The sequence below is a fragment of the Lepisosteus platostomus genome, chromosome 2 (genome assembly GCF_059453375.1).
Source record: "Lepisosteus platostomus isolate fLepPlt1 chromosome 2, fLepPlt1.hap1, whole genome shotgun sequence".
Classification (NCBI taxonomy): domain Eukaryota; kingdom Metazoa; phylum Chordata; class Actinopteri; order Semionotiformes; family Lepisosteidae; genus Lepisosteus; species Lepisosteus platostomus.
This window is the reverse complement of record NC_142612.1, coordinates 74911241-74925698: the sequence shown is the minus strand read 5'-3', so window position 1 is coordinate 74925698 and position 14458 is coordinate 74911241. Positions and strand designations below refer to the sequence as shown.

General features: G+C 38.4%; 1 protein-coding gene across 1 annotated transcript; it reads right to left on the bottom strand.

The window, feature by feature from the left end:
• Positions 1 to 120: 120 nt before the first annotated feature.
• c15h3orf80 (chromosome 15 C3orf80 homolog) lies at positions 121 to 2465 on the bottom strand. Its single transcript, XM_088618458.1, has one exon. The coding sequence runs from the start codon at positions 2004 to 2006 to the stop codon at positions 1419 to 1421; it is 588 nt and encodes a 195-aa protein (XP_088474584.1). The 5' UTR covers positions 2007 to 2465; the 3' UTR covers positions 121 to 1418.
• Positions 2466 to 14458: the final 11993 nt, after the last annotated feature.

Here is a 14458-nt window from a genome sequence, read left to right as displayed (position 1 = left end):
AATTTTCTTCATTTGTGCACAAATGTGCATTCTGATATGAGTATTATTGACCACTCATTGAAATAGTTTTCTTCATAAATGTATTTTCCAAGGTAACAAAGGTATGGCCTTCCTCATTGATCAAAGTCATGTTCTAATGTTTCATACACAAAATATTATTGTCATTGTTCTTGGCTGTTACAGTAAATACAATTATTTTATTATAATAGCATGTTTAGTATATCCAGCATAAAATAATTTAATATAGGTCACGTTCTAGAAATAAATATGAAATCTGACTTGGTGTACTTGTTGTACAGTACGTTTTTACTGCTTGTAATTGCTTTTTCCTGCCTGTCCCATACATACAGTACGCTTTGGTTCAGTTATAAGGTGTGTGTTGCAAGCCACTCCCAACCAGAGTGGACAAAGCCGTAAAAAAGTAAGGTTGCTTTGCCAAATTCGAACTGTTAACTAAATGTAAAAGGCACCTGCGTGTTTCATTTCCTCTGAAACAATTCTTGTTCTTAACATACTAAGGTCACCAGATTTCTGGTGATACATGCAATAGACGTACTCCCATATAAGGCAGATTGCTGGGTGTTGTAGTACTGTACCTGTAACAATGTATTGTGTTCACGGATACTACCCCCATTCTGTTGCCTGAGATTAACTCTTAAGTGTCTTAGAAACAATGTTCACAATCGGCTAATAATTTCTCGGAGCTCTCAGAGGGGGCTACATTACTGCTGCAGTATTCATAGATTTGCTGAGTATGTTAAGTGACTGAAATATATAGCGATGTTACAAAACGCTACCCCCAATACAAGAAACACCTTTCAAACGATTTCTTCGTTCGGGTTCCTTAAGGTCGTCCTGATTAAGAAAAATTCGCTCGGAAACCTCCCCTCACTTTTCAAATACAGCCATACGACTCTCTACGCCACAAAACAGCAAGACGGTCGACTTCAGTCAATTGTCAAAAGGGTTCGCACACGCTAGGAGAAAAGAAGTTCATTTCTGACATGCATGTTAGGAAATCATGTTGCTTGTTAGACCTGCCAGTTAACACAACATATGAAGCACGTGAGAAACTTTCTGATATTCTGATGAATCATGACATGTATGCGGCTTAATAACACCACCCTTTCGTGTAAAGGCTAGATTTAAATTATAAATTAAGATAATCGCCAACCTATGCAGGGGCTCGTTTAACAGTTTAATACTATTTTTCCCTTTGCATGTGCAAACCGATAAAAACAAAAAAACAAAAACGATTGTCAGCCTTTCTTTAAAATGCATAGTATTGACCCGAGCTGGCGGAGCAATTTATTCCAGCAGACTAGCATATATTGTGTCATTGCTCGTTTCGTTTTAAAAGCTTAAAATTAATGTTCCACGTATCGCAACACAACGTCCAGCTAATACACAACGTCCAGCTAAACTGAGTTCCAGGAAGTCCTGGTAACACGGGTATCATCCGGTCTCTCGTCTCTTCGCCCTGCAGATACCGACTCTGCCGAATTTAGTAAATGGTCATCGGATCGGTCTCTGTCGACTTGCATTGTTTCTTCGTAAGTTGGTAGGTATTTTACCTCGTCGTATGCCGGAAGTTGTAGGACGGGAGACGTGAATTCCCCGATACTGTACTCGGGGAAGCGGTCTATCAGGGAATCCTGCGACGCGGTAGTGTGCCCGTTCAGCAACGAGGGATCATCCTCTTGTCTTTCGTGATGCCTCCGCGGTCTGGGGCAAATAATCCTCTGGATGAAGTAGCCCATGGCAAAGAGGAGCAAGAGGATCAGTATCCCAGACAACTTCCTCGTTACCCAGCCAATGTTGTCAAAGAACGTGTGAGAGGGCATCTTGCAGCATCTTACCTCCGAGGTACTGTTACCTTGAGTGCAGCATCGCTGGTCGTCTCGGCAGAGAAAACCACCACAGATCTGGCGTGCTCCGCAAGCATAAATGACAAACAGAGTCAGGAAAGTGAAACACGGTGTTATATCATTTGAGAGATGAAGCATTCTTTGGTTTTCGCTTTGAATTGGTTGCTCTGCTCCTACCGGTTTCCCCCCCTTTCTTTGAATATGAAAATAATTGTATTATATGTATGTCTTAAGAAATGTAAATTAAAGTAGTTTGAAAGTCGTTTGCATCCGAGGACCGCACTGCTTCTGTGCCGAAAAGAAGTGCATCAGACTAGTTCGAGAAAAGCTGGTTTGCAATTGCAGGTCAGTTTGCAGCGTTGATACTGGAGCTCCCTGTTGAATCTGGATTCTTACATCATAATGATGAACGACGCAGTTCTGAGTGCGATAAGACAGCAGCTTCCCTTCGGCCAAGTTTTAAAGAACATTTCACCTAATGTCACTTACAACGTGTTTGAGCGAAACGCTCTGCTTTTCTAGCTTATTTTCCATAAAGTTTGTTTACGTTGTAAACTGGCTTCTTCAAGGCATTAAAATCAACGCGATTTATCTGGTACTTTCTCCGAAGACTGTCCAGATAAAAGGGAGGCGACAAACGTTTTCCTTCTCCTAATTAAATATGTATGGTGCTTGGATCGTGGGTTTTAATGTGCTTTTAATGTGCCCTCTTCATTATGATCGCTGTGCACATGACAAACTCTTTAAATAAACACGCCACGTTTCCATGTAAAACATTTGTTGCCAACGTTTGCATATTGTACGATTTTGGAAATTATTTTTTCTTTTTCACTGGGGAGCAAAAGTAGAATGGACTAAAATTTGGAATATGTATATTGTGTATTAAAAACGAAAAGGGGGCTAGAATGCATTAATTAATAATCATAACCTTTAGGTTTCCATTTATGCAAAGGTTAATTATAGTTCCGTCTATCTTGAAGTCAGATACTTTACTGCTTGTCAGACTATGCTGTTTTAGGCTTCACTGCTACCGAAATGCTTATTGATGTAGTTTCCCTGCTGTCCATTAATGCGGAATTGCTACAACGATTTACTGCATAAAAGCAGGCGCAGGTGGGGCTAAGATAATAAGACTCTTCTACCTAAATCAGATACACCTTCCTTAAACCCATTGATTCTTAACTACTTTTAAAGAAAGAACCTTGAGTATGTTTTTTCAAGGGCCTAAGCGTTATCGGGACGTCTAAAACGCCAATGCATAATATAGTCCTTTAGAAAGATCTGCAAAACCCAGCTTGAGTGACCTGCATGACAGGTTCAATGAAGTAAAGACAAAGAAAGCTGTTGACAATAAAGCCAAAAGTACTATCCTTGGTGCTGAAACGCTTTGGACCCGCTTTACCACACGGAACCTTTTAATAGTCCTTAAGCTATTTAACAGTTATTTTGAAGTCTGTCAACTATAAAGAGAGCAGTCAGTGTTTAGCCATCCATTTTCTGAGAATTTGAGTTGAACAGACCAACGACGAGACCTTTTCGCCTTTTTTTTTTCATTTCTGAAAGTCTTGAACCAGACTTAATAATACTCACTAGTCTCTGAATATGTGTGTCTCCTGTAGTTTAGTATTGATTAAAAAGACAGAGATTAAGGTGAGTTTTCGAATGTCATTTAAAGGTCAGTTCTGAAATGCAGGGGCTGTTAAAAGTGGAGATCAACACATCATTACAAAATGCCCTGGAGGACATCCATGGCAAGGTATAACAGTCATTGATCTGTCAGCTGACCTTACGGTAAAAAGCATACGCTTAGTTTGAGACAAAACTGCACTTCAGATCAGATCCATTCTCGTCCTTGGAAACTACAGCATGTCCAACTTTTGAACTACAAGTATTTTCTAGGTAAAAACAATATTTAATCAATGTGTTTTGATTTGTTGGAGCCTTTTGTTTACCACAATGTGTTAAAAATAACCACAACAACCGCGATACAAAATGTGTTGCTAGTCATCCAGGTATTAATTTAGAATGCAGGAAATGATTACGGTAGGCTTTTGAAAATCGGCTGTTCCGAAGAGCAATTTAAAGATAACATGCTGTTTTTGTATGAATAATAAATACACGTGAAAACTACTATAGTAAATCACGTGGTAACAATGTCCTCGATTTCAGTATAACCCATTGAAAGCTAAGACATCTGTATTTGCGTTCGTAACGCTGTTCTGGTTTAGTGAAAGCTTCACTGCTACAACGCTTTGTATGAGAACCAGTCTCTGCGCCGTGAGCATTGCTCATCGTCTTTTGCGCCACTCAGATTACATCAAACGCAACAGCAGGGTTGGTACTGTAGTTCATCAGCTACATGTCATCATGCTGAGCTACAGGCAGGACCACATCACAGAGCCTGAATGGGCAAAGCAGTTAAACATGTCCGAAAAGAAAAACACACATAGATCACCAGAATTTAACTAAGAAACAATCCTAAATAGATGGGGGTCAACCACATCCACAGTACTCTTTTTCTGTTCTTGAAAAAACAAAATCTCAGTCCCAAACAGTTCTTTTCTCAATTCGTTTTGGCAGTGTAATAAGAGTCGAATACCACGTTGTCATTATAAGACTTGATGACTTCCTGTTTTTTTGGGAAAAAAGTCTTGATTTCAAAATTATTACTGCAGTACGAGAAACCATTGTGCACGTTCTTTATGGATCAATGTGTATCAGTTCTTGTAAAAGACCATCACAGACAGCTATCTGCTTTTGTAAATAAATGGGAGATTTATACTTCACATGCAACCACAATGCCATTAACACTACTAAAGTGAACTGGACAATAATGAGGTTTTCAATTTGCCATTTTTCAACAGACACTTGTCTGAAATATAGTAACTAAAATATTAATTAGAGTTGTGTATTTATCTGATTTCATTATAATATATTATTTCTAAAGTAAGATGCTATGCTTCAAAACTATATTGCAGACAGACAAATTAATACTTTAAGACCAAGGTTGAATATATAGACTGCATATCAGAAAAATAAGGTTTTTATTTTTTCATGGACTATAACAGGAAGAAAGTGTGTTATAAAACTAGCAAATAATTTCTATTTCCTCATTTTCTTGCAGCCCTTGAGAGGTATCCTGATACACCGGCTAGTTTCACAGTGCATCTCTCACAGAAGCATCCTTCTCCTTCTATAGTTCATTACAGTTCCAGGCATGGCTGGCCTCTTCTTCTCAGAAACACACCACAAACTGCAGGACACTGATGAATTATCACAACATGCCTTTTTTTTTTCTCCGGAGGTCTGGGAGTATATAAACCTAATTGGGGAACTGTAATCTTGCTGAGAAAAAAAAATGAGCTCTTTCAGTCTTAATGGTGAAAACCAGCATCCATTAAGTGCTTCTTATAAATTTTGCTGAGAGCGGAACCACCCTGCTAGATCAACTGTGTCAACTCTCCCTCACAGGGTGTGGACGGGGATTTTGCAAGGCAAAAGCCAAAAGAGACAGATCTGGCACAAGGATTTCAGGAGCCAGGACTGGAAAACATCAGCTGTGCTCAGTGGAGGCAGGAGGCAGAAGCTTTTATTCGGTCTATTGTATGTGTGCTGCCTGACGCTGTCTCAGGTCGCAGATCCCAAAGAGGAACTACTATATGCTTAGGGGGTTAAATTTAAAGCAGTCGCAATTTAGCTTGTGAGAAATTAGAAAAGAAACAAAGGATATATATCTAATTGTGGATATTTGGGAAAACTGGTGATTAACATCTGTTTTAATGTTAAAACAAGTGTGGCACATAATCCAATTATTAAGGTTAATCTACTTATATTTGAACGGCTTGAACAGTACAGATTCACCGGGTAGGAGAGTGAATTTGTCATTCAGTAGGTTATGAACAGGGCTACAGCTTGGTAAAGGAGTCTCACACAAGTGTAATGCGTAATAATTACATTCTATACTTCTTTAGCTTCATTGAGAGGTAGAATTGTCCATAAGTACATTAAAAGCCACACAGAACCATACAATAATATAAATAACAGCTTTTAAATCCTTATTTTTTTCAGTTCCCTCTCAATTACTATTAAATAGAATATATAACTAGACCACATCTAAATTAGGTTGCAATATGGAGGAATATTCTCTTCTAAAATCATAGTGTACCAGCTAATCCGCATATAATTTGCAACACCAGTTTCTAGTTTCAGGTGAAGATTGCTCCCAGCTTTCTCTGGCATAGGTGCACTCAGGTGGGCCTTACCCAATGTTTGAGAGTGTCCTGTACTGCAGTACTTTTGGAAATATGTGGATGTTCCTGGAGTACTGGTGTGACTCTCCCCCAACTGCACTTTCTCAACATCAACTCCAGATTGCAATCAATTTTCAGGCATGCCAACTTCTGCTTGCAGGTCTATCTTGCTAAAAAATACTTCATGAGACAGGGTGGAGACAAGATGCCCTTAGATCACGCTAGATTGTATTCAGCAGCAGCCACTGTTCTTATGGAAAGATGTACAGCTGACAATTTTCCCTTCATCACCCTAGATATTCAGCATAGCGCTAAATGTTAAATGTTGCCACTTTTGCTTTTACAGCTCCAAAGGATTGCTAATGAAGAAATGCATTCTTTCCAATTTTACTATTTGCTATTTTATTATATGCTATCTTTATCATGTAGAAAAGAACCAGTTTGTGTGTATATGAATCTACCAACAATGCTAAAATAATCTGTCTTAGTGGAAATTGAAACATTTTATTCACTCATATTAACACATGAGTAATGAGGTATATTAACTGAAGAATGACATAATTTTCCTGCAGGCTAGTACCCTGTTAGAAAAAAATATGCCTCCAAAAAAGTGAGTTATGAGAAACAAAAACTCCCATACCACAACTATTCAACACCCACACGATTCCATTTCTCTTATCTTAATGCTGTCTCAGTGCATTCCTTCACAATATGCTGCTTGGCAAGATATGACTTCAGTGCTCCTGCTTAAAAAAAATATTTTTTTAACAATCCATTCTGGTTATCTACATTCAAAGCTCTATGTATCTGAACTCTCTTCTAAATGGAAAAAAAAACTGATTGTGTAGGTACAGTACGTGTGTTTATTGAAATTGGCTTGGCAGTTTATTCAATATTACATCCCTGAGAAAGCATAATCGTTGATAGCACAGAGCTGGTGAAAAACACTTCTTGCAACTTTAAAAGATGGTGAGATTCTGTTTTAGTGATATGCTATCTCTGAAATACTCCACAAAATGTTTTCCTTGTTTTGGTAAAGTTTTGAAAATGAAACCGTAATTTTTTATTTCATTCTCCGTGTTCAGATACAGCTCAAGTTTTTATTGTTTATTTTTCTGGAGATTATTACAGAGGTCAATTTATGGAGAATGAAGACAGGCTGTGTAAAATGTGGGTGTAAAATGTTTTAAAAGCCTTCTTTATTTCCCAGAGGTGAACATTTTTAGACATATTTTTCTGGCTTATGAGAATCCAGGCCTACACAAAGGAGAAACCTCATTTTTTCCATCATTAAATATCTAAGGCAAGACCCTTGATTGAATTTTTTTTGTAAGGATTAAAGTCAGAGCTTCTGTTTGAAGTCTGGAACATGTCATGTGGTCTTTTCAGTTCTTCAGTGCAGCAGGTCAGGCAACCAGAGAAATATCACACCAGGTCCCAGGGGTATAGTGAACAGTGCAAGAGTAAAGAGACAGGGTTGTTACACTGCCTTCACCCCATATTAAATACATGCAACTTTAAATGTTACATTAGTTCATTTTCAGACTTTTCAGAAGAGACCAATATTGTAGTATGCAGTTGAATAAAAGATCCCAAGATAGAGCACAATATATTAAATATTACAGGTAAGAAAATTATGCTCCTAGAATTTGAAAATCCCCATTTTCCTTATTCCAAGTACTGTATATTTTTAAACATCGAAGACATCTCAGATGCTGGAAAACTTAATTTTTTCTGGAATTGTTTGACAGGATTGAATTTCTATGATGTTCCCTGATGACCACGGCATTTCTCTCATATTACTTTGATAATAACCACTTTGTGGTGTTTCACAATGACTGTGACTGATGCCACCTCGCTGAAGGGTTCCAGAATGGACTTGGCAGGCGAAGCTGTGTGAGAGTAATGTTTGAGAACTGCTGGATCTGTTATAGAAGTATTCACGTACAGATATCTTCTTACATCATTTTACCCAGCCTGCTTTTGTATGGCCTACTCTCTTTCTTCGTATTATCACTTTAGAAACTTCCCTTTAATTTCCACAATTAGCGGCTCAGCTGTTTTTGCATGACACTGCTTATTAAACTGCTACAACCTGTTTTTTCCTCTTTAAAGTCACCATCTACATCTGGTGTCAGGGCTGTGGTTGCAATTCGTTCTGGGAAAACATATTCTTCTTTCAAGTCTACTGCTGTTTTCCGGTCAATGGAGATCATAGGGGTCTCCTATGGAGACATTTTATATATTCCAGGTTTTTTTTATCCCTAAAGTACTGAGAATGATCAGTGCTCTTTGATTGTTCCATTGTAGTGTTAAGCAAGCTTAAGTCTCCTTTTTAGTGGAATCCCAACACCTGTTGACTGTTTTCCACAATCTAATTATTTAATTACAAGTCTAAATCTTTGCCAGAAATCACATTACTGCCAACAAGATGTACTTTGAAGCTACTCTCAATAGACTTTTTAAGGACAAGTTCATATTTCCTCTTATTTCAGCGCTGTTTGCAAGCTGTGCTATGGAAGCCCAAGACAGATTTCATTTATAATTTAGATATTATATACCCTGTTGTTTAGAAGCTGACTGTCACTGAAAGGAAATTTAAGTCCTTAAACAGTTCCCTGTAATTCCTGATATGCTTATCATCTCAGTTGTTTTATTTGTGGTATATCTACTGTATATATTTTCAGTCTACATTAAAAATATGAACAAACATTTGATAATATTTTTTTAAAGGAAAAGTTAACCTGTAGTGTGACCTAAGATTGCTATATACATTTTAAAATTGATTATCTTTAAAAAATATGGGTAATGCAAAAAATTTGTAATTATGCTTCGCAGTGTACTGCAAAAGTTTTCAAAACTATTTTATCCAGTATGGGGTCACAGGGGACACCAGAGCCTGGCCAGTAATGAGTGCCGAGCAGGATACACTCTGGATCGGACACCAGTCACAGGGCACACACACAGACACAAACACACACACTCACACCAGGGCCAATTTTTGCAGAAACCCGTAAGCCCACCAGCATACAGTACCTCTGAACTGTGAGAGGAAACTGGAGGAGCCAGAGGAAACCAAACCGAACATGGGCAGACCATACAAACTGCATGCAGACAGCACCTCAGGAATTGAACCTGAGGCTCCAACACTGTGAGGCCATGTGTTTGAGCAAAAAGCCTGAAACAAACATAAATGTTGACTTTCTTTAACAATGTAACAAACATGGAAAATGGTATTTAAATAATAGAGTATTAATCTGATTCAAAAAAACTTTAACTGTGGAGATTGTTAAGCAGTTCAAACAGTAGGAATGAAAAATGCTTGCCTTTAAATCTCATTTGAAGAAATATTTATGAATATTTCTTTAAACGTAAAAAAAAAAGAATTTTGCCCTTTCCAAAACAAAACAGGATGGTGAGAGTCAGAGAATAATGTGTTTAAAAGGCCAACACAGGAAGAACCTCAGAATCCAGTCCTTTCTGGTTTAAATTGGGATTTTCCCTTGGGGCTGTTCTGATGAGCACAGCATCTTGCTTATGAGTTCTTAGAGAGGGTAAAGAATAGCGATTTTGGGGACTGCATAAAGGGGAGAGTCTTTCCCACATAACAGATAAATGATCAAGTAAACAAGTACAGTCTGTCTCGCCTTCACCAGAAAATACTCCCCATCTGGAAAATTGAACAAGACTGTCACTTACAGCAAATACAACAAAATTGTGTTTAGGAGGTCAAAAAGCAGGTCAGAGATCACCAAAACATTTAATATCACAGTCAGATTGTCTCCCAGAAAGTGCAAAGCTTCCCAGACATATGATAAATCCAGCCTCTGGGTACGATCCTTTTTAAAATGATATTGGTAAATATTTTTTAAACAAATTTAGTTTTTACACTCATTGTTCTTTTTGGGTCCTTTGTGTGATATATCGTGTCAGTTATTCTGTTTTCTGAAGCACTTTCTAAATAAGAAACAAGAAAAAAAATAGTTTTGATTTACCCAATTAAAGTATCTTATGTTGCAGTGATGAATTTTCTGGGATTGAATTATAGCAAAATAGGATTTTTTACCCCCGGAACTGCATTTTGAAATGAATAAGGCCTATGCTAGAGGAATGTGTAGTTGACCTGGAAGGTACTGTAGTTGTGTCACATCAATTGAAAATTAAATTGCTTACCTATTCTTATTAGAAGTCTACTGGAAGGACAAAAATGTCAATATAAGTCAGAGGAAAGTCAGATCTATGAACATTTCTCTGAGCAGCTATTTAAAACAAATTTAAAATTTGTTAATACATGAAAGTATCCTTTATTCCACTGGTATAAATTGTGGAGTATGTATGATTTAAGTTTTAACTTTGGTGGGAATATTAATTAATCTACTTTTTTTCCAAAGAAACAGTATATTACTAATTGGAAAATAGGCTGTTTTTTTCCGATAGGCTAAGTGCTCCAAACCACAATGTCACTGGAGCATGAACTTTCTCATCAGGCAGTAATTGTCTAGAAACAGTCATCAGATTCCTTCAAAGATGACTTCATTCCTTGAATATTTACAGCCAAAGCCAACTTTGACCTTTTCTTATTACCTACTGGTTAAATATAGAACAGGCTATTCTTTCCCACTGGCTTTCACAGTAATATTTTTAAATCCACCCCCAGAAAGTGGATGAATCATTCTGTGGAGAGAGAAGGGGTCTCCAGTCAGTTTGTATGTGGTGTCTGTGCACCACCACCCACTACTACCATAACGTGGTCTAGAGCTGGTCACTTTCAACATCATGCTAGGAAGCGATGTCTTCTGTGAGTGGAAAAATTCCTCCAGGCTCAGCGACTCAGAGAAGGGAGAAAAATGCAGACATCAAAGTGTCTCTGCAGTAGATCTGGCTGTTTTTTTCTCTTTTACTTAAATGAAGTGCTGCATCCTATTTTCCAGATGACGTGACCGGATCTCTTTCAATAAGTGAAAATGCAAACAATTAAAATTCTCTGTCTCCAAAAAAAGAACCTACAAATGTCCAGATCTCTCCCTGGGGTGGAGTAGGTGGTGGTATCTGTTTATTTTTTGAAGTGCAACTTACTGTAAATGGAAGTGGCCTAGGGATTGTTTTATTTCCAGTATAACATATGCTTATTTGTCCTTATATGCAGTCAAAAAATAAAATACCCTGCCATCCGAGTCAAATATGGGTGAGAGCTCAAAAGCTAAGACCTAGTTACCTATGATCCCATCACCATTCCTTCAAGAACTTGTATTTTTTTAATGCAGTTTTTGTGTTTCACAAGAACAAGAAACTGCTGAATAATGTCATGTCATTCGCCAAACCACTTCATACCACACGGTGTTGCGGGAAGCCGGAGCTACCCGGCCAGCAACGAGCGCAAGGCAGGGTACACCCTGGACAGGACACCAGTCCATCGCAGGGCAAGTGCAAGCCAATCATACATGGGGACAGTTTGGAGGCCAGGGTAAAGGACAAGGGGGGAAATTTAGCCTGGACACCGGGATAACTCCCTACTCTAATCGAGAAATGCCTGTGGATCTTTAATGACCACTGAGAGTCAGGACCTCGGTTTAACGTCTCATCTGAAAGACGGCGCCCACTACAGTATAGTGTCCCTGTCACTATACCGGGGCATTAGGACCCACACAGACCGCAGGGTGGGCACCCCCTGCTGGTCCCACTAACACCACTTCCAGCAGCAACCAGAGCTTCCCAGGAGGTCTATCCCACCCAGGTACTGACCAGGATCAACCCTGCTTAGCTTCAGGGCGTAGCCAGTTGAGAGCTGCAGGGTGATGTAGCTGCTGACCTGCTGAATAATATTTGTCATTAATTACATTTGATTGATCTACCATTTTTATTTGACTTTTGGCATTGTTTTAATCTGTATTAATGTGCTCTTGTAAGTAACAGTTGTCTTACTGCACAAACTCACAAACCCAAAATATGATACAAAGTGTTTAATTTTTGCATTTCCATTGGCTATAGAGCTTTCATTTCTTGAAATATTTAGTTTTATTTATACCTTGGGATATATTTTATATATGGAACTGGCATACCTTTTACTAATTACAGAGACTGCAGATTTTTACAAACGTGGTAAATGCATTTTTCCCTAATACCAGTAAGTCTTGAGGAATGATTGTCTTTTGGAAAAACTCCCATCTTGTATAAGAGAAGTAAGAAATAAGATGAGCAATTCATCAAACTTCCTCAGATGCTGAAATAATTAAGTCTGAGTTAACCAGTTTACTATGCCTGTAATACATTTTATGTAAAAAAAACTGGTAGTATCATATTTAAATGAGAAGGAAAACTGTCTGTTATTCATTATTTACCTTAGGTCTCCAGTCTGCTGTGTAAGTTTAGCTACATTCTTGGTCAGTGATATTTGGCTTAAGCAAATTCCATCTTGGGAAATGGGGCAAGCAAAGCATACTATAGTTATAATCACACGGCAGAATTATCATGAAGCTCTCAAACCATATATGTATACACAGATACACAACAGAATAGAAGATGGAAAAATAAAATAAACTACTGAGACGATTCCTGTTTGAGAGCATTCTTTATTATCTTGCTGTGTGGAACGCAGGTCGTTGAAGATGCATTTTAAGTCCCAGACTGAACTCCTTTGTAAATATCTTTTAATCTTGACACACTTAGCCTGCTCACGGCAGCTGTGTGGCGCAGTCCCTGCGAGTCGTGTTTGAAGGCTGTAAATATTGGACCAGCGCACTGGGAGAATCTGCAGGACTGTTTGCTTCACCCCTTTGCTCAAATATCTTCTCACTTCACACAAGGGGCAGCAGCTTTTTCAGAGCCATTTAAATATCAATGGCATGAAGTGAAAAGGACACCTGTGCCAGTGTCTAAAGCACTGTTTCTCCTCTTTAATCCCAGCCTGTGTGCTTGCCATCATAAAACAATCACCCTTCTCTTTAATCAAATGGGGAAATGTGAACCAGGGAGTTGTTTCAAGACCTCAAGTGCACTGTCGTACCTTTGACCTGAAGTTTCAGCATTGTTAAATCCTGGTAATTGTCAAGCAACCCTTTTTCCAAATCGCTGTTTTCAGCCCATTGATTATTTACAGTACGCACCTAAGCACCATAAGGACATTTGTTGGAAGTGCTCCTTCATATTTTTGAGGAATTAACTGCTTCTGACAGAAAGTTTGCAAAATTGCTCTCAATCCTGCATGTGTTAAGTCACAACTATGGTTGTTGTAGTAGCAAATGCTACAAATAGGTCAATCTTGTCATCTCGGGTACAATACTTAGTGTTGTGCAATATTTTCACCCTGTGATTTTGTCAACTAATAAAAAATAAAAATGAAATATTCTCTTGAGAAAACTTTGTATTAACATCTATTAAATAGATTCTGAACTCTCGTGGCTGTGAAAATCAGGGGATCATTTGTTGTTTGGAAAGACTTCACATCCTGTGTGAATGAGCAGCAAAATAAAGATATTAGGCATCTGTAGGGATTATTTCTTTAGGAATAAAATTGTATTTATTTAGGAATTTGCACTGTTGAAAGTGTTGAGAGAACCTTTGGTTTGCTCTTTCGTGATATTTGCTAATAAGATATATAAGTAGAGTTGGAAGGGTGTATAACCACATTTGCAGCAAATCTGTGCTTCACGTTATGATTTGATATACCTGTAAGTATATACTGTAAGTGGTTTGGACTTCAATTGAATTTGCCTCTAGGTCTCAGCAAACTTATGCACTAGTGTACACTGCCTTGTCCTTAGTTATTGGGTTATGATATTCGAAATATACAGTGTACTAAGATTACTTGTATAAATCTCCCAGATCACTCTGGGGTATATTAGTGAATATGCTCACACTGGACACATTGAAAAAAACTTCAAAAGACTACCCCTGGAGCAAGCACTGAACAGAGGCTGATTTTACACAGATACTTTTACACAAATGTGCACTGATCAGCAATGCAGAACAATATTATTGACTCTTAAGCTCCACAGTGGCCCAATGATAATGTGGTCTTGGACAGCTTATGCTTCGCCCCCCTGCAAAGCCAAAAGTGCTTCAGCCTGACTGTGTTACTGACATTCTAGTGTTCTTCCACCTGCGCACAGTCCTCTGGCATACCAGTGCGTCATCGACCCACACCTTCCTCCGAGGTTTTGATGATACTCCCTATACTGTAGAAATGCATATGAAATTGGAATTAGTTTACGGTGCTTTTATTCCGTTTTCTGCCGAATGAAGTGAGAACAGGCTTGGAAAACATCCGGCAAGAACTGTTTTACAGAACCCCGCTTTCCAGCCAGCTCGTGCTTGTCTCTGCAGCGGTCTGCCAGAGGCGAG